This window comes from Balearica regulorum, chromosome 2 (genome assembly GCF_011004875.1).
Source record: "Balearica regulorum gibbericeps isolate bBalReg1 chromosome 2, bBalReg1.pri, whole genome shotgun sequence".
Lineage (NCBI taxonomy): Eukaryota > Metazoa > Chordata > Aves > Gruiformes > Gruidae > Balearica > Balearica regulorum.
This window is the reverse complement of record NC_046185.1, coordinates 7646161-7669084: the sequence shown is the minus strand read 5'-3', so window position 1 is coordinate 7669084 and position 22924 is coordinate 7646161. Positions and strand designations below refer to the sequence as shown.

Genomic DNA, 22924 nt, shown 5'->3' with positions numbered 1-22924 from the left:
AGTTTCCTAGACCATTTTGCCTACAAGAGGTGTTAGTATTAGTGTAAATGTGTCATTTGTAGAAGATTACCAAGTGATAGTTTCTCAAAAATGGTTAAAAGATTTGGTTCTGACTTAAGAGCAATTTTCTCCTTCCTACTGATGAGGACTGACAAATGCTTGAGAAGAATGAAACTTAAGTCTTAATACAGATGAAATCTGTGCAAGAAGCTCTCCATCTAAATATGGAATTTAGAGCAGTTCTAGCAAGCAGGCATCTGTTTCTGTGTGTCTGCAGTCCACACCAATGTGGTTATATTGCTAATCTTCAACAAAAAAAGATAACTTCCAGTCTTTCAGGAGCTAGAGTCTTTTTGGTGTTAGTGAATTGAGAATCTGCTGTTTGAAGCTGACCAAATCACTACAATAATTGATAAATCTGTGAAATTAGCATTGGGTACCAGTTAGGGTTGAATCTGACAAACTTGGGTATCCAGAAAGTGGTCAGGAAAACCAAAGTTTGTTTCAACTTTATGAATAGAATAGTGCTTCCCCAGATGAATGATCCTGTTTAAAAACAGGATCGAATAAACAAGTTACTAAAGTTAAGTCCTTAAAAGGGTTTAATATCTCAAAATGAAACTAACTGCAACTGTAAGTGATTTTTCTAGCAGAAAGTATTCTGTTTATATATGCCAGTGACTCTGGCAAGCAATGATGTCTCTGCTCTTTAGGTATATAGATAGGATTAATGAAATATCAATCATAATTTTTTGATAAATGTGGTCTCTGGACCAACCAGTGCACTGCCCCATTCAAACAGCTTACTGGACCTGACACAGGGTTAACTAAGTTTCCTTTAAGTATTTCATTGTCCTTTCCTTCTTTAAAACTTCTCTCTGACTCTGACTCATTGAATAAATCATAATAGCCTCAACACAGGTCAGGAAGTCCTAGCTCTGATCTGATCAGCCTGGTGTTGTAATGCCTGCTCACATTACCTGTCTTGTCAGATATATTCTCATGGGCTCATAGCTGGGTCCTGTGCAAATTCAGCCTTGTTACCTCTGACAGCCCTGGAAGGTGACAGGTTAACTGCAGTAGAAAGCTATTCAGCTGAAGTTCAGAGCAGCTGGGTTTCTGTTAGAAAAGAATCTGATAGACTGCAGATTGAAAATAGGTATTTTACTTTTTTGGGCATCTTTGCTCTCCATGAAAAAGCCTTAAGAGTTTCTGGTCTTCTGTTTAGTGCACAAACAGTTGGTGTCTGTGGTGTTGTGCTTAACTTGCCTCCTGCCTAACTGCTCTTGGTTGCTTCTGTGGTGCTATACATTATATCCTTTAGCTGGGACCTCTTGTCTTGCTTAAACCTTGTCAGTGTTAACAGGCCTAATAGCTCATGCTAGAGCTAGTTGGCATAAGTGTTTTTCTGTCTGGGCCTTGATAAGTGATGGAATAATCAAGACAGCCTGAACTTTGTCTGCTTTCTGAAATAATTTAAGATAGTACCAGGAGTTATGTTCAGTTTCTACTTGAGGCTGGTTGTACATTTGAATTCACTTCATTTGTGTTCTTTAGACTCCTGTACGCATTTAAAAAAAGTCTGGATGTGATGACAGTCTTGGTAAGACAAAACCTTGTGGAAACTCCACTACAGATTGCAGGTCCAGTCAAGTCTTTTCAAAATACAATTGCGTACAATCTTGTTAATGAATTTTTCAGGTTGGTCCAGCTCTACAGATCCCTCTGAGAAGTCTGAATTGCTGTGATAAGGAAATTTGAGGTATTTAGGTGAGGCTTGAATATGCATTGGCAATGCTGTCTGCAATCCTGTTGTAACTCGGACACATGCTAAAAGCAAGAATTAGAGAGGCTAGGGCTTTTATGCAACCTTGTAGGAAAAGGCTCAACTTTTTGAGGTAGCATTCAGTTCTAAATCAAGTTACCTATAGGTAGGAGTCTATGTGGATGCTGGATGTCTATACTGCAGTTAATGGAATGAGATCTTGTCAGCTTAGGCAATGGAGTTCAAGGTGATTTAATACACCTTGCTATTTGATCAGCTGAATACCTCAACTGACTCTAGGTCAAGTGTGAATGTGACCCTTAAACCTGTACTTGTGTTGCATTTCATGCTTGAAAATAATCTTCAAACTTGCACAGACTTAAAGATAAAAGCAGAAAAAGTGAGCTGGCCATGGAAGGTCATGATGTGGTTGTCTCGGTGAAGGGATTCTCTGGATCTATCCTAAAGCTGCTATGAAATGCCAGCATGTGTGGAAGGTATTTTGTAGCTTAAATATGTATATATGAGGCAGGAGGGTGTTATCCCCTCCCATGCATTTAATGAATATGCATTGTGAAGTAGTTTAGTCTCAGGTATCTGATTTTGCTTTGACAGTTTAGTGAGCTTGTGTTCTGAATTCAGAGAACAAATAGCTCCCATGGATCATAAATGGAATGATGATGGCTTTCCATGAGATAGATCAAAACTATGGGAACAATTATTTCCATTTTGACAGGCCACTGTTTTAAAAATTGCTCAGAACTGTACTTAAATACTGGGTGAATCTCAGAAGTAGGTAAGAAATGGTTTGTTGTTCCCTGAAGTGATACTTTAAATATTTAATTCTTAAAAGTTACTGACTTAAACTGGTATCTTTTTAAGCCTTTTAGATATTTTTACTTGTTGAGCTATTTTAAAATGTAATTGTCATATACAATATATCTGCAGTTATGTAAAGTCATAGAAGGATTAATATTTTAATCACATGATTAATTAGAAAACAATTTTTTATAATAGCTCTAAGGATTTCTTAGCGTAGAAATGAGAATGTGGCTGTATAATAAGTGACATGGAAGAACAAGCATCAAATACCAGGGATAACTTTTGAGTAACTTTATAGTAATTGACCAATTTTTTTTTGTTGTGAATAAGTGTTTAAAGGTGTACTACTGTTGGGTGAAGGAGGGAGTAATTTGTGGTACAATGTAGATACTCAAAATACGTAGCTTTCTATAGAAAGCTAAATTTTCTTGAAATGAGTAAGAAATCTTGAAGTTTTCCTGGTGTTTCTGGTCATTGTAGGGAAAAGTGCTCTAAATCTTAATTTATTTTTATTTTTTCTAGTGACCCTATCACAGAGGAACCATTGCAGAAAATGAATATGCCAAGAAAGTTTTCTATTGCTTTAAATGACAATGGCTTGCTTAGAGCTTTACAGGAAAGCATTTGGTCAAGTGTTTATACTTTCACTAATATTTTAAGCTGGATGAACTGTTCTCAGCAGACTTGTCTTGATGGGGATAAACAAGGATTACTTTTTCTATTATATCCTCCTTCATGTAATATATACATTTAAAAATGCTGTAACATTGGCATTAATTCCTTTTGCTGCAATTCATATAGTAGATCAAATGCTTATGAACAGAATGTCTCACTTGTATACTCTTTAGCTGTGTTTTCTCCAGAACTGTTTTCAAGGGATTGTTTCAAGCAGTGATCTGATAAGGAAATAAATATCTAGATAACTGTTAAATTCATTTTGATTTGGGGATTCCAAAGAAATGGGTGTTAAGCAGTGATGTCCATAATCTCCCTTGTACTATATCTGCAGAAATGCATCTTAAAATGAAGATTTATGAATATCTAGAGAGGAAACAATTTTCAAGCAAAAACCTGATTAATTTTTTCTGTTTCTATTGGGATTGATTTTTTCTGTTAAAATATATTTTAAATTGGAGGGTTTGTTGTACAGCACTTCAAGGTAATCTGGAGAAGGGAAACAAATGCATGCTTTCAGTATAGTTAACCAATATTTGTGGGCTAGTAGACGCCATGGCCAAGGTATAGAATCCTACATCTGATAAATTTGGGAAGCTATTGCACTTCATGGTGTATCTTTACCCACGAAGTAAACCAGAGGTATAGATATAGGAAGATGTGTTTTCAATTATCAGGGGTTTTTGGAAATAACACCTCTTAAATCTTGCATCCTTTTGCTCAAACGAATGTATATCTGGTGCTACTTTGTAATGATATAAGACTACAGAATGTCTCATTTATCACAACTGGAGTGTTATTTGACTTGAACTGTAGTTGGCATAACAATTTTTCCCATCTTCAATTGTTTCCTTTCAGGTCTGTTAATCTGAATTTTGATACTGTTTTTACAAAGGTGCCTTAAATGCTTTGCTGTAACTTTGAGGTACCAGATTTGGCCTGTCCTTCAGAGCTGGTCTAGAAGCAACTTTGAGTTGGGGACTTCGTCTTCTGTTTTATATACCCTCATCCATAAGATCCTGATTCTTACCTAAGACATCAGAAGTTGTCTTAATGTATAGACAATCCTTGATTTAACATAGATGATTCATGCAGTTTAGAATAACATTCATGGCTGGCTCTTCAGAGTTCAGCTGTCATGTGGAACTGAATACAGCAATAGCTTGCAGACCAGCTTGTGCTGGAAAGCAGTGTGACTGCTTTAATAAAATGTGAAGCTGAAGCTGCTGAATTTGAGGATGATTTGGGGTATTTATGGCAGTTTGGATATGATTGTGCTGTACTAGGGAGAAGGGTGAGTGAAGAGGGGGGTTTGGCATGTCTGATTCTGAGCCAGAACTAGTGAATGACTGATTTGACTTGTACTGAGCTGCTTAATGTCTTTTTGTTACTACCAGTGCCTCTAATTAGGATACTTTATGTTCAGTACCAGACCTGAACTTGGTTTTTGGTTTTGCGCTCTTGGGCAAATGAACTCTAGGAATGAGGTGTGTGTAAGAGCTATCTTGGATCTGCCAGGCTTATTTGGTTTTGGTTTGCCAGCAGATAGGCTGTATTTAAGTTTGTAATGAAAACTTGTGTCTTACTGTGGCAGTTTTGTACCTTTAGGTTTGAGTCCTGCTACTCCTTGATTACTGGGGATAAAGTGTATAATTAATGATAGTAGCTTCATGGTTGATATCTTTTTGAGATTTCAGAGATAAATGCTCAAAGTAAACTTGCTGATCAGGTGTTTCCAATTTGATGCAAAAGGGAAATAAACCAATAGTTCAAACAAGATCAATACCTTTGAAAGTAAATAATATTTTTACTACTGAAAGGATTCATTTGATATCATAAGTTTTATTCATGGAATAATCAACAGAAATGTTCCAAAGGTTTTTAGCTTTGTTACAGTGGAGCAAAAAGGGTTTGGGACTGCATTGTAAGGCATTGTAACCTTCACTGTTTGTCTTCAAGATAGATCTAGAAGTATGGGCTTTCAAATTAGCAGGATTTCAGACTTGTAACACAGGTTTCTCATGCTTCAGACTTGCCAAATCTAATATTTGGAGCCTCAGTGCACAGGAAAGAATAGTTCAGTGGATCTCAGGATACCGCTAATACATTTTCATGTCATTAAATGTGTTGTCTAGAACATGTCATATGTCCAGCTACTTGTGTAGCTACCATGATTTCTGGCTTCAATGCTAGAGATCTTTTGGTGGTATTAAAGTTTTGTAGGTCAAGTTTTAGATATACAGAACATATTATACTATTTGGCTTGAAAATAAACAATACAGCTGGAATAAACAGTTGTGCTTTGGAACAGCCAAGTCCTCTCTGAGCTCTGAAGCCTAGTTACTTTGACTAATGCAAAGTGGATTTCACTTTTGTTGCAGGTATGCACTTCAGTTTGTTATGATTTGTAGTTTGCATTTTAATTCAGGTAGCTGTTTGTTCCAGTTAGGAAATGATACTCAGAACTATGCATTGTGTAGTTAAATGCTTTCATACTCCTAAACTGCAGTCAAAAATTTCATCTGAATGTTTTAACTAAGATTACTGCTAGAAATTTAGACTATATCAGACTGCGAGTATTCAACATTCTGAAATTTCAGCATACTTCACTGTAAATGAAAAATCTCTATTTTAAATGTATGCAGTGTTTATTTTTGTTCCTAATAACTTACAAGGCTATTTTAAAGTAAACATAAGTAGTGTTAAATAATGCTTGAAAAATTGATGTAGTATTCCACTACATGAAAGCTTTCATTTGAGCTTAACTCTGAACTCCCTGTTCATAAGTAATGATCCTTTATTTCAGTATACTGACAAGGGATTATTGACTTCTGGATGTTGAGACTTGTTATGAATTGTTTGAGATTGCTTTCCTTGCAGTTGTACATTCAGTAATAATAAAATCAGAAGTCTGAGTTAGAAGAGACCTCTAGAGACCATCTCTTTCAACCTCCTGTTGAAATCATGGCTGTAAATTAGATTACACAGGGCCCCATCAGTGGCCCAAATTGCTGAATATTCTCAGCAAAGGAGACTTCTACTGTTTTCCTGGGCAACCTATTTCTGATGAATGTTTTCTTTGACTGTCTTAGGACCTAAAAGAGGAAAAATGGAATATATCTAATAAAAACCTTAAATTGCCTGAGGATTTCTGGACATTTGGCCTGATAATTTCAGAGAAGACTAGTTCATATAGGGCCTTAAAATTAATAGCTTCTGTAGACTGTAGTTATCCGTAAGCAATTGTATCTTGGTTCTAACTCAGGTTTTCATTGGGAATTCAGCTTGCAAGGACTAAGGAGAATAAAATTATATTTTTGTATTTAGGCTTGTAATGTTTGCATTTATTTTTGTCTAAAGCTGAAGTAGATGCACTGGAACTGTAGGTTTCCTGCATTGCAGGGTGACTGTAGCTGGGCCTTGTTTCCGTCAGCACTTCCTGCATAGCAATGAAGGGTTTTGTTTGAGCTGCTACTACCCTGTTTTCAAATTCCTCCAGGGAGATCAAAGCAGCCCACCTTGGCCCCTTAATGACAGTAAAAGGAACAGTCGAAGGACTTACAAACTGTTTCATAAACTTCATAAAGCCTCCTTCACTGACCTTAGTGTCTGCAGGGCTGTTTCTCTCAATTTTTTCACTCCTCCCTCACAGCATTATCACAGAAATTTTTACCCTTAAGTATTTGATCAGAGGTGCTACCAGTGTTGCTGATGGCCTCAGCTTTGGCCAACAGTGGGCCTCTTGGAGCTGGCTCTGTCTGACATGGGGGCAACTCCACCCCAGTGTCCCCCTGCTACCAAAACCTTGCCATGTAAATCCAATACAGGAATAAATTGTTACTTCCTGAAAGTATTTGCAACATTCCATACAAACTTTGAAGTGTAGCTTATATTTATCAGCTCTTTTTGTGAATTTTGTTCTCAGCTTAAATACCTGTCTGCATTCTTTAAGTGAATCCTCATGTCTTTTCTGTAGGTGTCCTTCAAATCTCATATGCCTTCCAAACACAATGTGGTGATATGAGTGGGCTGCTGAATGTACACTGCTTTTCTCCCAGTATGTGTGGCTGGAAGTATGTGTCCAACAAAGCAGTGCTCATGAGAACTTCCATGCATCCTGGCTCCAAGTAAATTTTGTGTCCTTGAAATAACAGGCAGATTCTCCTTTTTGTTTTCCTTTTATGACTGTTCTTATACATGTTTTCTTTAGCCTACTTTCCCTCTGAAGCACTAGCTGTATGTTTTGGTGTTGTCTACAAATGGAAATGGTTAGGTTTTCCTTGTCTTCCTTTTTTTTGTGGCTCACCACTTCTTCATCATCTCAATGGTGTAATGCTATGGTTATGAATCCCAACTGGCTTTGAACTTCAGTGATAATGGGGATTGAGTGGCAGTTGAGAAGATCTTGAGTGATTCTGGTTTGGGATGGGATTTATATGCTTAAGATCTCTGGATTTAATTCCCTGTTTGTTTCTGTGCTTTAGTGTAGGATATATTATATGGGTGGTTGTGTTACTTGATAAATCTTCAAGGGAGGATAAGACTAAGATATTTTTAAGAGCTTTGGTTGGTGTTGTATCTGTGAGATTGCTGCCAGCTTTGTTTTTATGGTTATGTAGCTGGTAACAATTGTTGACAAATGGAATTGCAGTTTGAGCACATCTGTTCTCAGAGTTGAATGGGATAAATGTAAAGTTCTTTATACTACTACAGTTCAATACTTCTGTTTCTGTTGGCACCTGGTGGAGACACTGACATGCCGTTAACTGTCCTACAGTTGTGCTTAATGACTGTGTAATTTCTGATCTAATACTTGTTTTCTGATCAACTTTTTGTTTAGGTGCAAAATACTCCATTTTGCTTGTTCATTTATGCTTAGAAGTTCAATGAGCTTAATGGTTTTCTGTTTTCTTACAGTTCAACTTTGTGGGAAAACTTTTGGGTCCACGTGGCAATTCTCTAAAGCGCTTACAGGAAGAAACACTGACAAAAATGTCTATTTTGGGAAAAGGTTCTATGAGGGACAAGACAAAGGTAAGACCCGAGTATGTTAGTGGAGTGTTTGATACCTGAATTTTGTAACTTTCCTAAAGTTTTTGGGGAGGTGAACAAACCTCATGGCAAATTGGAGCAAATAAAAAGCTTAAGTTATCCTTGTATTGGTTAGATGCAGATGGAGCCTATTTTGTCTAAGGAGTCTGTTCTCACTGTTTTCAGGCTAACAGGAGTTGTACTTAAGCCCCCACCAAACTATGGTCCTTGGGGGTGTAAGTGGAGCATTACCAGTGATGTATTCTAGATTGATCTTGTGTGGCTTGTAATGAGTAATATCCAAGTGACCATGACAGCATTCTCACTTTTGAAGGAACCTGACTTCTAGATAGATCAAAACAAACATTTTCACATAAAATAACACTTAAATTAAACATTTCTAGACAAAGGAAAAAACAGCTGTTGAAGTAAAATACAACCAGAAAAAATTCCATAGCTCTGAGGATGTCTTATACAGCTTAAGCAGTTGAGAAACTGCAATTGTTTCTATGGGAACTATTTGGTTATAGTGGATTTATCCATTACAAGAGCCACAGTAGACAGCAGAAGAAACCTTTAGCTTGATAAGTGTTTGCGCTAATCAGTTTCACTCTTTACTAAATGAAATCTCTGCCTAAATTTGTAGTGGACAAGTGTATGTCAGTGAGGAGATGTCACCTGTCTGGTAAGCTGCATTTTTTAATTGGAGAATTCCTAATGATACTGTTGTGGCTTACCCTAGCTGGCAGCTAAGCACCACACAGCCCCCCTATTTCCCCCCCAGCAGGACAAGGAGAGAATCAGAAGAGTGAAAGTGATAACTTGTGGGTTAAGGTAAAGCCAAAGCTGTGCATATAAGCAAAGCAAGACAAGGAATTTGTTCACTGCTTCCCATGGGCAGGCAGGTGTTCAGCCATCTCCAGGAAAGCAGGGCTCCATCATGCCTAATGGTGACTTGGGAAGACAAATGCCATCACTCAAACACTGCTGCTCTGCCCTTCCCCACTCTTCCCCAAACCCCTTGTGCTGAGCATGATGTCGTATGGTATGGAATATCCCTTTGGTCAGTTGGGGTCAGCTGTCCTGGCTGTGTCCGCTCCCAACTCCTTGTGTACCCCCAGCCTACTCACTGGTGGGGTGAGGAGCAGAAAAGGCCTTGGCTCTGTGTAAGCACTGCTCAGTAATAACAAAAACATCTCTATGTAATGAAAACATCCCTGGATTACCAACACTGTTTCCAGCATAGATCCAAAACACAGCCCCATACTAGCTACTATGAAGAAAATTAACACTCAGCTGAAACCAGGGCAGGTACAAATTAAAACACTGACTGTATTTCTTGCCTGTCGCATACCATGCTTTATAGGCCTCCAGTGAAATCTTTCTGTGATTATGTAATCTGAAACTTTAAAAAAATAGTGTGTGCTGTAAAGACTGATAATGACATGCATATGGAAGAGTGGCTTACAGGGCTGGCTACTGAATTTCCTAAACTATATATTTTTCAGCACGCTTCTCTATCAGCAAAATGTAAATGTCATGTGATTTATAGAGTATTTATCAAGAACTTGATTAGAGCCCATAAATTTGTTCTCTGCAACTTGAGATAACACTTCCTTTTAATTCTTTCTTGAAAATATTTTTTATGTAAATATAACTTACACTTATACAAGTACATTGTCCTATAATAAAGGCTTGAAGATGAGAGGGACTTTTGAATGGGAGCTGTTAATGTAATACATAATAAAGATAATGCACCTTAAGATTTAAGTGTTAAACAATTAGTCATGAAAAACTACATTGCTAATAACTTTAAGAAGAAATATGACAGTTCCATCAGGAAAAAACCAAGGACATAAACTCAACTTGCTCTAAGCCAGTATGACAGTCTCTGAATTGTTCTAAATAACACTCTGAACTTTATCAGTTATTGTGGAATGTGTCAAACTGACATTCTTCTGTTACTGTATTACATGTTTCTATATCAAATTATGATGTGTCATGGAGTAGGAAGGCTCCTGAGTTTTTCTAATAGCTCTGCAGTATAAAAAAGTATGTTTTATTAAAACCAGAAGCTCAAGGTAAAAACTTCAGATCCTAACCTGAGTCTCAGAATCCTGGGAAAGAGTCTTAAAGGTTTCTATTTCAATCTTTTTAACTTCTCTTGTTTCCTTTAATCAAGCAGTTATTCAAATTTTTATTTGGCTTTTTCTTGATTGAGATGCTAGCCAAAACTACTTAACTTTTTAAAATTGACGAAGTTGTTTGAGCTATTGTTTGCAGAAAATTTCAACACAGTCTTTGAGTTCAGAAACAGTAAGATTCCTGTCATTGTGGGTCTGGTTGTGTTTTTAAGTGACAACAGAGAGGACCTGGTTTGATATGTTAGAATAATATGTCTGATAAATACCTATAAAATAGGTATTATAATAATACCTATTTGAAATGGTCCTTCAGAAAGCATCATTCAGACCTAAAGCAGACCATTAATAATGCTGATTCCCGTACTCAATTGAACCTACAGAATAAGTGCAAGAAAGTACTGGTGCTACAAGGGGGTTCTATCAGCTAATAACCTAAACCAGGTTGCACTCATCCCGAGTTCTTTGGGGACACTGCTCAGCATGCCAGAGACTCTGTATGTGGAGAACTTAATCAAACAAGAGAACTTAAGAAATTTTTTCCAGTTTCATGTATATTATCCATGTACTAATTTTCAGCCATATCTCACTAACAATTTACTTTTTGCCTCAATCTGTGTACATTCTTGACTAGTGTTTTGAAACTACTGTATTAAACTGTCCAGAGAACTAGCAAATAAGAGAACCTTAATTATGCAGTTCTTGCTGTATGAAAAAGTGGTCTGTGCTGAAGAGAAGCCCAGGATTGAATTACTTGGTGTCAAGTTGCTTGGCAGGCTGGCAAATTTTCAGTTCTGACCATTTTTGCATTACTTGGAAAATCTAGTTGAGACGTTAGTGTGGTATTGACAAATAAAGTACATCACTCTTGCCCTGTTTGATAGAATATTTCAAATGTGGACAGAAGCCTGAGTTCCTCCTGTAGGAGAATAATAGATAAATAGAGTACATTACTTTTTCTATTTGCCAGTAATCCAGGTGCCAAACCAGGCAATTTCATTGCTGCCTTGTAGAGAAGATAGATGGTAAACCAAGGTGATGTGCCAGCCTAGAAAGACAGATGGGAGATAAACTGCCTTTCTACTGCCTCTGACTCCAAGCATTACTTGTCTTAGTTGTTCAAGCATGGTTGCTTCTTCCTATTTTCCAATGGGCTATCTGACCAAACCACAAGTTTCTAGCCTAATATTTTGTCTTGTAGGATGGAAGGAATTGACTAAAAAGTATAGTTGCAATTATGTGGGATTTTCTTGCAATTCTCATTGACTTTTAGTTTAAGGGTCAGGTGAAAGTGGAAAGTCTTGAACAATACTGTATTCTGGTGATCAGCAAGTTAGAGCAAACCTTGTTTTCAGAAGTGCATATTTGATATAAGATGCTGATGTTCAAAGGCATAAACTGTAATTAAAAAACTTCTGGAAAATTTCAGTTTTGGAGCACTTCAGTTAGAACTTTTGTTACAGGTAGAAAGATCTTTAGAATTACATTGCCACAGATGAAATAATTTTCAACTGATGTAAATTTGGCTTCAGTGTAAGAGTACTCCTCTGCACTGCAAAACAGCTAAGGATCTCATCTATTGTCTCTAAAAGTTAATTGCAGCATCTTTTACTGCTGTCACTAGAAGTGAGATAGCATGTATTGCATATTGGTGATCACAGATTCTGGGATGAACTAGTTGTTGGAGGCTCTGGATCAGATCATCAGATGTTTCTAAACAGTTACATGTTGGTACACATGTTACCTCACCAGTTGTAAATGTATGATTATTACCTCTTCCTGAAGAAAAGCGACAGTAAGCTCTATAGACTTCTCTGGCTAAGCCAAATTTCTAGATACTTAATTTAGCTTTAAGAGAACTTCAAAGACTTGTGGAAGAAAGCTAACTGATATGAAAGGTTGACAAAATATAGCAACACAATTACCTTCTGCAAGTTTTCTAGGGAAAGATAAAACATGAAACACAGGGTTCTGTCTCACTTTAAATTCACTTTAATAATAAAAGACTTGAGTTTAAAAAGCACATTCAGGAAAGTATTTTCACAGTATCTTCCTTACTCATTGAAAACTTGAGTTCTAGAATCAATCTGTGGTTTCCATTTCAATTTCTCTTGTTGCCATCTGGAGAAAAAAATCATCTACTTCTGATATGCAATACCTAAATTCAGTAATTCTTTTGTTTGCATGTTTTTCCAAGCTGTGCTGTCACTTCAGCCTTGGCTTTTCATGAGTCATTGCTTGGTGTGGAGATAGCTTCTGCTAGACTATTCAGGCTTTAATGTGTCTATGAAAGAATGAAGAAGTAAAAAGGTCCATTTCAGGATTTCTTTACTGCATGGCAAGATTGCTTTTATTCCAAATCTGAAGAAATAATTGTTCAATAAAGCCTTCTGCCCCAGTTGATTATTCCTGTGTTATCAATAGTGTGACACTGGTACAGGCCTTTCAACTTGAGTATTCTGAACAGTATTTAGAATATGATGGAAGCCAAATTTCATTAAGATAACATTAAGATAAAAAGAGATTGGGTAGTACCTAAAGAAACTTACAACCTAAATCAAAGATGGTGTATAAGGATGAAAATGGACAGTACTATGAGCATATATTTTGATAAATACTGCATACAACTACTGATTTAAAGCAGTAGAGTTCTAGGGCTGGTATCTTGTTCTTGATAGTTTGACAAATAGGATGAAAAGTAACAGGGTCTATAGGTACAACAGAATAAAGGGCAAAGTATATTAACTGCCTTTAGTAGGTGTATTGCCAGATGCCTTGTGCTGCTATGCATCATAGGCTGTGCTAGTACTGTTCTGCACCATGAAGGGATGAAAAAGCTTTCCAGTACCTGAAGAAATCCAGAAAGAAGCTGGATTTAGATTAGATGTTAGGAAGAAATTCTTGACTGTGAGGGTGGTGAGGCACTGGAACAGATTTCCCAGAGCAGTTGTGGATTCCTCCTCCCTGGAAGTGTTCAAGGCCAGGCTGGGTGGGGGTTTGGGCAACCTGGTCTAGTAGAGGGTGTCCCTGCCCATGGCAAGGGGGTTGGAACTAGATGGTCTCTAAGGTCCCTTCCAACCCAAACCATTCTATGAAATACAACAGCACAAGGTACAAGGAAGATAGCTTTCTCATAAGGCTCCCTGACTGCTGTACTGCTGGGATGCGTACTAAAACATATGTTAGATCAGCTTGTCCAAGTCATGAACCATTTGCTATGATAGACTTTGAGAAGATGGAGATTTAAAGGACAGATTTTAAAAAAAAAAACAACTAAAAGAAGTGGCCATCTTACTGCCTCTTAGTTCTTGTTCAATATCTGCTTTACTTTCCTCCTTTCAGCAGCTCTCAAATCTCCATTGCAGTCAAGGAGAAAATAAGTTCTATGTTTTGGCCAGCCACACAGCATCCACATGGACCAGGCAAGCCTAGCCAATGTGTGTACTGTCAAGTAATGCAAGGCATTCACATGGACCAGGTTTTGTGGGAGCTAAAAACACTGTCAGTGAAGGATTCTGGAATGGAAGCAAGCTGTGGCTTTTGTGTTGGTCATCATGGGGAATAAAGCCTGAGGTGCTTAATGTGTGCCCCACGGCTGGGAGATGTAGGCCGCAGAGGGTGAGCTCTTTCTCACTTGTACGCTGTTAAAAGCTGTGCAGAATAGTATGTTGCCATGTCATGTTACAGAATTGAAAAAAAAATTTTAAAGTGAACTTTGCAAGTGAAGCAAGAAGAAATGATAAAGTAAAATCTTGCCTATGGGAATGATTTAGAACAACTTGCACTGAGTAGCTTGTATGTTTTGTTAAAATTGCTGATTGGAATCCTTTTTTACCAGGCATGGCACATGAAATTGTGATGTTTCTCTTGCTTGCTGCTATTACTAGGCAAGCTGGTAACCACAGAAATAAGTTTTCTTAATTCTCAATTCTCTGCACATCTAACTGCATAGTGTTTAACTTTTTAAAGGAATGGGGATGCTTGATAGCATGTATATACTAAAAAACAAAGTGGGGAACTCCCTGATGAAGACATCTAGCTTCCAGTGCTAGATGATGGTTGATGTGTCTTGAATAACTGTGCTTAAGTGAGAAACAGTTCCTATTAAAACTAAATGTTTGAGCTTCAATGTTTATATTAATTTATTTCCTATTTCTGAGATCTGTTACTGTATTGACAAGATAATGGTTTTGCTGACAAAGTCTAATCCTGCTGACTCTGGCCTCAATATCCTTACTGTGGATGCTCTAACAGTTAACTAGATTCTGTTGATTTTTTTTAAAACATCCTGGTAGTCAAACACAGTCTGACAATGTTATTTGTGAGAAGCAGAAATGGATTGTCATTTATAAACCTCAACCCATAATTAAGGGGGGTGTGTGGGGGAAGATTTCAACTATCATTGAAACTATAATTTTAGTAATCTGAAGGATAAAGTACTTACCTGGTTCTTGCTAAATACAATAAGCAGCAGGGGAGAACTTAGGGCTGTGTTTTTTAGAGAGCAAATCTGCTAAAAATTTGATGGAATGTTATCCAGTAATACAATGAAATTATTTTTAATGGTGACTTAATCTCTTGGAATGCACCAAACACACATGGGGGGTGAGGTGGGGAGCCTATCTGAGACTAACAAATGTTCTCTAGGTCTGTGAACATTTTGCATTTGATAGTAAGTATTTGATCTGTTCTACTACATTGAAATAGTTTTTCAGTCATGTTGAAGTAGGTTGGGTGAAGCAGAATAAAAGAAATAAACTGTTCTGAAATAGATAGTTTTTTCTCTAATGTCCTCCTCCCTTGTCTCCTATGCAGAACTTAGTTTCGTGTCCAAGTAGCACAGTTCTATGAAGGATGTACTCATGGGGTAGAAATCTCTGAGAACAGAAAATAAGAAGTATCTGAGCTGTGCCATAATACTAAGAAGAGTTTGAAATAATATTGGTAAAAGAATCTTGCTCTTGTGGAATATTAGATCAAACCTGTTTCTGAAGACTTTACTTTGGAGAAGAGAGGCTTCAAGTTCACTTACATTTCTCAGTGTCTTCTGTGTGAAACTGGTGCACTTGAACTCCTGTGAACATTCTCCTTTGTGCTACAATTTCTGTGCGTAAGCAGAAGCTGCTAGGTCCTATTTTGTGTTACCAGTCCCTTAGTGTTGATAAACTGAATCTATTCTGATATTTTAGCAATGTGATTGGCTTGAAGTGTTTCAGAAAAGTATGTAATTTTATCCTTCTTTAGTTGACATCTGAACATGAGTAAACAGAATTTGCAAATGCCTCTGAAGGAACTTTAACACTTGCATTATAATATTTAAAAATCAGGTGGAAAAAACCAACTTCTTTCTTTTCTCCTAGGAGGAAGAGTTGAGAAAAAGTGGAGAGGCAAAGTACTTCCACCTGAATGATGACCTGCATGTTTTAATTGAAGTATTTGCTCCACCGGCAGAAGCATATGCCAGAATGGGACATGCATTGGAAGAAATCAAGAAGTTCCTCATCCCTGTTAGTATTTTAATCTTTTTGTAAGAATTCTGGCAGTCTTGAGTGAGAAATTTTCACTAAAACTAAATGTATGATATTGATCAGGTGATGTTGCTTAATTTCCTTCAACTGTGAGAGAAGTGATGTTTACAAATTTTCATTCTGATACATTTCATTCTAACACTTAATGGGTGAATGTGTAACTGCCCACATACTCTTAGCTCATGATATGACCTTTAGTAAAAAGGTTGCTCTTGCTTAACTGGTCATGTGCAAAGTATTCAAGTTTACAAGTAACTGTAAAAAGCTGTAAGACATGGAAGAATAACTTTGCTTAAGTTAGGGCTTTTCTGTGTTCTTGGTACACCTGAAGCATCAGCATAGGGTTCTTTCACTAAAAATAAATTTGAAGTTGTAGTATTGCTCCCACCCATAATCCTGGTTTAATGTTCAGTGCTACTGTACGCGTCTTTAGCAATTTTTAGTTTGTACTAAAGGTAGTCCAGATCCATGAAACCAAGTCCCCAAGTGATTGGAGTTCATTGAGTGCTCCTTGAGTGTTTCTTCTGGCTTGTTTTTGAGTGAAAGTTAAGGCATGCCCCAACACTACAACATGATATGAACCAAAGCATGCTAAGTAATGATCATCAGGAGGTTCATCTAGTAATACATCCTGATGTGTGTAACACTAGTGTAGATGCACCTCAAGACAGTTAACCCCCCCAAAATGTCATGAGCACTATTATATTCTATAATAAAGAAGCAAGCAGCACATCATAACTGTCTGCGGGTTCCAAATGGCTTTTGTCTTAACTGATTAGGTAGGGGATACTCAGCAGAATACTTGTAGGAATGCTGAGCTGTCATAATGTTGAAGGTTACTGTATTTACATGATTCATGATTTGATTGTGTGAAGAGATAAGGGAGAACTAAGTTCTTGGCTATTCAAGTGAGCAAACAGCTGTTTTCTTTTTATGAAAATATGAAAATTGAAAATATGCTTCATTTGATAAGTGCTTTTTGTGTGCACCAGAAGTAAGGTTATATCAAATTTCTGTCTCCATCAGATCTTATTTTTTCTTCATTGAGTTTGATTCACCTAATGTCATATTAAATGAAGTAAGCTTATCAAAACCTTGTCATTACTCTATGGCTGTTAAGCCAGTAGAATTAGACTGATAATGAGCAATTCCACTTTTCCTTCTCAATTTTTGATCATTGCATCTTTATTGTACTGAGCTGAACTGATGCTACATAATCTCTTCTGAATTATGGGATCAAGCCAACACTGTCTTAATTTCCCTATGGCTTTTCAAATGTAATCTTATCAGAATGGTTCTAAATGCCTTAATCGCTTTTGCCCCCTGCCCCCCTTGCAGCAGCCACTCCAGGAAGCAATAAGGAGCAGCTTTGTCCTCTCCAAAACTACTGTTTGGCTAACTGCTGCCAAATGAAACGTGATTTTATTTTCTCAATTGTGGCTTTCTTAGCAAATTATCAGTTTTATTTCAAGCAAGAAGTCCTGCTATCAGTATGATGATTATAACCTTAATTTGTGTTCTTAAAGTGTAAGATAACTATACATTCCAACAACTTTAGATACTGATTCTAATTTATGGGTATGGTCATTGTTCAGTTTTCAGATCAGCCTGAATATATGACCACAGTTGGTGCTAGAATGTAGGCTACAAAAGATCCTTGTAGCTGAGTATAGCAAAAATACCTTGGCCTCTTCTCACATCTTCAGATCCATGAACAAGCACCTTTGCATTGAAGTTCAGCCTCAAGCAGCTGCAGTGGTGTACCTTCCTTTAAACTGTTGGTGTAACTCAAACATAAAAGCTTATGACTTAAGGGGTTTTTTGACTGTGCTTATGTTGCCTTGACTCTCACCTGTCTTCTGCAATTAGAGTTGTGGCTTCTGACTTAAGTATATTAATTTGTCCTCCTTTAATTTAGCCTGTCTCTTTGTTCTGGCTGGACCCTCTGGTCAGCAGTCTGTTCTTCTGTCAGGACAAAAAGCCAGGTACTTCCACCCTCACCTCCGGGTCATGTATTACACCATGAGTACTGCAGTTTTGGCCAAAAGGAATTTTTTAGTCTATTTTGCTTAATTTTTTAGTAGTGGCAGTCATTCTTTTGACAGCTACAGTATTATGCTTTGCTGTTGGTTACCTGAATTGTTTTCCTTGTCTTTAAAGCAAAACATAGAAATATCTTGAGAGAACAATCTGTAGCAGTCAATTTACAAATGTGAACAGAATTTACAAGTTTTTCCTGTGGTCTGTATTGCCTCTTGCATGTTCAGTTTGTAAGGTGTGGTGATGAAATACCATTTAATGGCATTTGGAGGAGCTGGTGGGTTTTAGAAACTCACCCACTTTTCTTCAAGCAAGCTGCCAAATAACTGTAAGGTGTGTGTGTGTGTGTATAAAGGTGGCTGGAAACCTGATAACTATCCTCACTGCCAGGATAAAGATGTGCTTGGGTGTTTTGCAGAACTGCTTAGCGTTTTGCAGGGATCCGTCCTAACATTAAATAACTTTTTACTTAGTTTGATAAATTGGATTAAGGCCTTAATTTACAGATGATCCCAAGGAGAGCTGCAGCTGGTGTGTTGATCAGGGCTGGGTGAAAATTGTAGATAACTAAGCAACATTCTTTTAAATGTTGGGTCATGTAAGTAATTCCATGTAGGGAGAAAATCTCTTGTATGTATCTTGATACAGTCATTTGTATAGAAGAAAACATTCTCCATGTTGAGAGAAGACTGTAGTCAAAGTCAGGATGGGCAATATTCATACATAGAATGGTTTGGGTTGGAAAGGACCTCAAAGATCATCTAGTTCCACCCCCCCTGCTGCGGGCAGGGGCACCCTCCACTAGACTACATTGCCCAAAGCCTCATCCAACTTGGCCTTGAACACTTCCAGGGATGGGGCAGCCACAACCTCTCTGGGCAACCTGTTCCAGTGTTTCACCACCCTCACAGTGAAGAATTTCTTTCTAATATCTAACCGAAATCTGCCCCCCTTTAGCTTAAACTCACTACCCCTTGTCCTATCACTACATTCCCTGATAAACAGTCCCTCACCAGCTTTCCTGTAGGCCCCCTTCAGAAACTGGTAAGCTGCTATAAGGTCTCCCCAGAGCCTTCTCTTCTCCAGGCTGAACAACCCCAACTCTCTCAGCCTGTCCTCATAGGAGAGGTGCTCCAGCCCGCTGATCAGCTTCGTGGCCTCCTCTGGACTCACTCCAACAGCTCCATGTCTCTCCTGTACTGGGGCCCCCAGAGCTGGACACAGTACTCTAGGTGAGGTCTCAGGAGAGTGGAGTAGAGGGGCAGGATCACCTCCCTTGACCTGCTGGTTATGCTGCTTTTGATGCAGCCCAGGACATGGTTGGCTTTCTGGGCTGCAAGCGCACACTGCCGGCTCATGTTGAGCTTCTCATCAATCAATACCCCCAAGTCCTTCTCCTCAGGGCTGCTCTCAATCCATTCTCTGCTCAGCCTGTAGTTGTGCTTGGGATTGCCCTGACCCATGTGCAGGACCTTGCACTTGGCCTTGTTAAACTTCATGTGGTTTGCACAGACCCACCTCTCTAGCCTGTCAAGGTCCCTCTGGATGGCATCCCTTCCCTCCAGTGTGTTGGCCGCACCACACAGCTTGGTGTCGTTGGCAAACTTGCTGAGGGTGCACTTGATCCTGCTGTCCATGTCACCAACAAAGATGTTAAACAGTGCTGGTCCCAGTACCAACCCCTGAGGAATGACACTTGTCACTGTTCTCCACTTGGACATTGAGCTGTTGACCACAACTCTGAGTGTGACCATCCAGGCAATTCCTTATCCACTGAGTGGTTCGTCCATCGAATCCATGTCTCTCCAATTTAGAGACAAGGATGTTGTGTGGGACGGTGTCAAATGCTTTGCACAAGTCCAGGTAGATGATGTCTATTGCTCTTCCCTGTCCACCAATGCTGTAAGTCCATCATAGAAGGCCAAGTGGAGAGATGTAATCATCAGCATGTGACTGAAATTAATGTTGCCTCTGCCCAAACTGTACAGCAGAGTGCAGTCTGAAGAGATTCCATGCCCATCTTCTGTCCTAGGTGAGGATGAGATTGTCTCCTCAATTCGACTTGAAGTGTGCTGTTTTGTGGCAGTAGGTATTCCTAAATTGACCATCTGTCACTTTTAATTGAAGAATCCACTTCAGAGTCTAATAGATTAACACTGCTGCTTATCGTGGCTTCTTTGTACTGCCACTTCACTCTGTATCCTCCTGCTGCCTCTGGCACATGTGATAAGGACCATATTTGCTGTTCTGTCCCTTTGTGTGATAGAGTCCTTGTCTATGACTAAGGCTGCTGGTATATCTGGTAGTATGCTGCAGGAAAACAAGAAATCATTGGGAAGAAAAAGGACAAAACATGCACAGTGACAACATAAGCATGTGTCTAAAATTAAATGATGATGATCAAAGGTATATTTCCAGGAGCCCAATTCTGAGGATGTCTTGTGGAGAAGTTATAAATGGGCATGTCTAATACATGCTATGTCAGAACTTGGGACCTGACTATTGTGTATGTGTTTTAACAATTCATTAGCATTTTTTCAAGACTAAAGTTTTGTTCCATACATACCTTACATAAAATTTCGCATTTGAAGCCAGTTCTGGTCCAGCAACAAAGCACAAATATAAAGTGGGTTTCTGTACAGTTGTTGGCCAGAAGAGTATTCAGCTGTTTCTGTTCTGCTCCCTATGATGGTTTGGTTGTACATTGGGTCTGAGCTACTTCATAGTGAAATCTGTTTCTCAAAAGCTTAAATTATACAGTTTAAAAGAGTTGATTTGATCTTCCAGACTTTTTTCTTCATCTTGTTTGGTTGATTGCTGCTGCTTAGTAGAGGATGATCTCAGATGGGCAGTTGTGAGTTAAATTTCAGAGCCTATTCAAGACAGTTTGGACAAAATACCTTTATGGTGACACTCGTTTAAACACACTATCTTCAGAAATGGCATGTAAAGGAAAACTTTCTCATTTGTTTGTGAAAGCTTAGGGGAAGTAGGATGTTTCAAGGATAATTGAGATCTTTGAATTCATTTTAACCTCTTTTCAATGCAGAGTTATGTTTCAGAGTTGTCTGTAAGGCTACCTGGCAGTTTTTTGGCACCTGCCTTGTGCGTAAATGTAATAAACTCCAGGTTTCCAATAAGATTCAGATCCTTTGGCTTGTAATTGAATTGTAAAGTGGGCGGTATTTGAACAAACCATTTCCTTTGAAATGGGAGGATTTGCAGAAGATAAGAGCTGTTATCAAAAGTATCACTTCATTCTTATTAGGATCTATTATTATTTTGATACTTTGTATGTATACATTTTGAGTAAATATTTTTCTGATTCACCTTTACAGGTATATTCTCTGGCTCACTTTAAGTGGAGTGAAAACGTGTATAGCTCAAGAGTTCATTGCTGTGTCTATTTTTTGTGTTTGTGCTAGTTCTGGAAGTTGGCCCAAGGTGCCTGGAAAGACTCTCGTGTATTTTAGAAGTACATATTCCATGTAAATACTTCAGCTTTCTTTATGATAGAACTCGAGAGAAGATTTGTGCACAATAAGAAACAACCATGTGTTTTCAGCATGTTTACCATTATGTATTTTAGAATTGAAATTGTTGGAGCTCTTTTTATTAGCTAATAGCGCATGTGTGTATGAAATGAATTTACTTATTTAGTCTTTAACTCCTGATTTTAAAAGTGTAGATGTCTAATCTATTCCTTCATGAGGGGCTGTTCTCAACAGTGTGTTCTTTACTGCTTTGCAACACCAGGCAATGGGACTTCTGCTTTTAACATGCTATCATTCTACAGCTGGAACTACAAACCAGATCTCAGCTCAGAATATGGGACCTTCAATCTTTTTTTTTTCCCCTCTATCTACAGCATTTTAACACTGGCATTTTAAGTCGTAGTGCTACATGGAGGTAATATGCAATGGGAAAGGAAAAACCATTCCTGAGCAAAAATTGTAACCAATATATAGAACTCTTCTAGGAATTTTCAATTGAATAATATGCCTATAGTATTCTGCATATTAAACTTTTTCAGTAGGAAGGTCAATTTAAGAGGAAACTTGCAGGATCAGTGTTTGCTGATACTAACTTGGTGGTTGAACAGTTTGTTTTTTTCTCCCTCTTCCCCCCTGTTTTAGGACTACAATGATGAAATCAGACAGGCACAGCTTCAAGAATTAACATATTTAAATGGAGGTTCAGAAAATGCAGAAGTTCCAGTGGTTCGTGGAAAAGCATCTATTCGAGCGAGAGGAGTGCCAGTTCCTGCTTTGTCCAGGTAAGTATCTCAGCTGCAGGGGAATTTCACTCAAATGTACATATTTTAAGCTTCTCCCTTCAAACACCACCCTCCCAAGTGCAACAGTAAAGTACTTGAAGGACTCTCAAAATATGAGCAAAAGATAAGGGAAATAGTCTTGATTTGTTGAAGATAGTCTAATTAGTTTAGACTGAATTAACAATGGTGCTGAATTTTGTCTTAGGAAAAATTGAATGATACCTGTGTTAACAATCTACATCATATGAGATATTCAATTTTGCTGTGAGCATCTGCTTGGCTTCTAACTTTCAGTTGCTCCTTAGGTGTGTGTGGGGTCTGTGTATGGGCCCTCTGGAGCTCATGCCTTTGAAAGAGATAAACCTGTCTTGCCTTGGTTGACATGAATTTCAGAGCAATTTCTCTAACTCAAGGAGTATACATACTCCTTTTAATGTATTACTTAAGTTTTTTGTAGTCATGATAAAATGTCAGAAGAATGTTTTAGAGGTAGAATTTGGATTTAGTCTCATCTGAGTGGCACTAATTTCATAAAGGCTTTTGTTTGATTCAAGAATAGGCAAGTCTACTGCTGCTTTTGCTTTGTTTTTCTTTGACACAGGAGATGTTTTATTTTTACTCTAGCATCCCCTATTTTCCTTGCAGT

At 38.1% G+C, this 22924-nt stretch overlaps 1 protein-coding gene across 6 annotated transcripts in view; it reads left to right on the top strand.

Moving 5' to 3' along the window:
* Positions 1 to 22924, top strand: part of KHDRBS3 (KH RNA binding domain containing, signal transduction associated 3) — a 96022-nt gene that overhangs the window by 29846 nt on the left and 43252 nt on the right. For all 6 annotated transcript variants that reach the window (XR_012833684.1, XR_012833683.1, XR_012833685.1 and 3 more), the window contains exons 3-5: positions 8180 to 8296; positions 15795 to 15941; positions 22139 to 22278. Coding sequence is in view for 3 of the 6 variants with exons in the window: in XM_075743267.1 (XP_075599382.1) it covers positions 8180 to 8296; positions 15795 to 15941; positions 22139 to 22278 (404 nt within the window). In the remaining 3 variants the exon portion in view is untranslated. The remainder of the gene's footprint in view (positions 1 to 8179; positions 8297 to 15794; positions 15942 to 22138; positions 22279 to 22924) is intronic.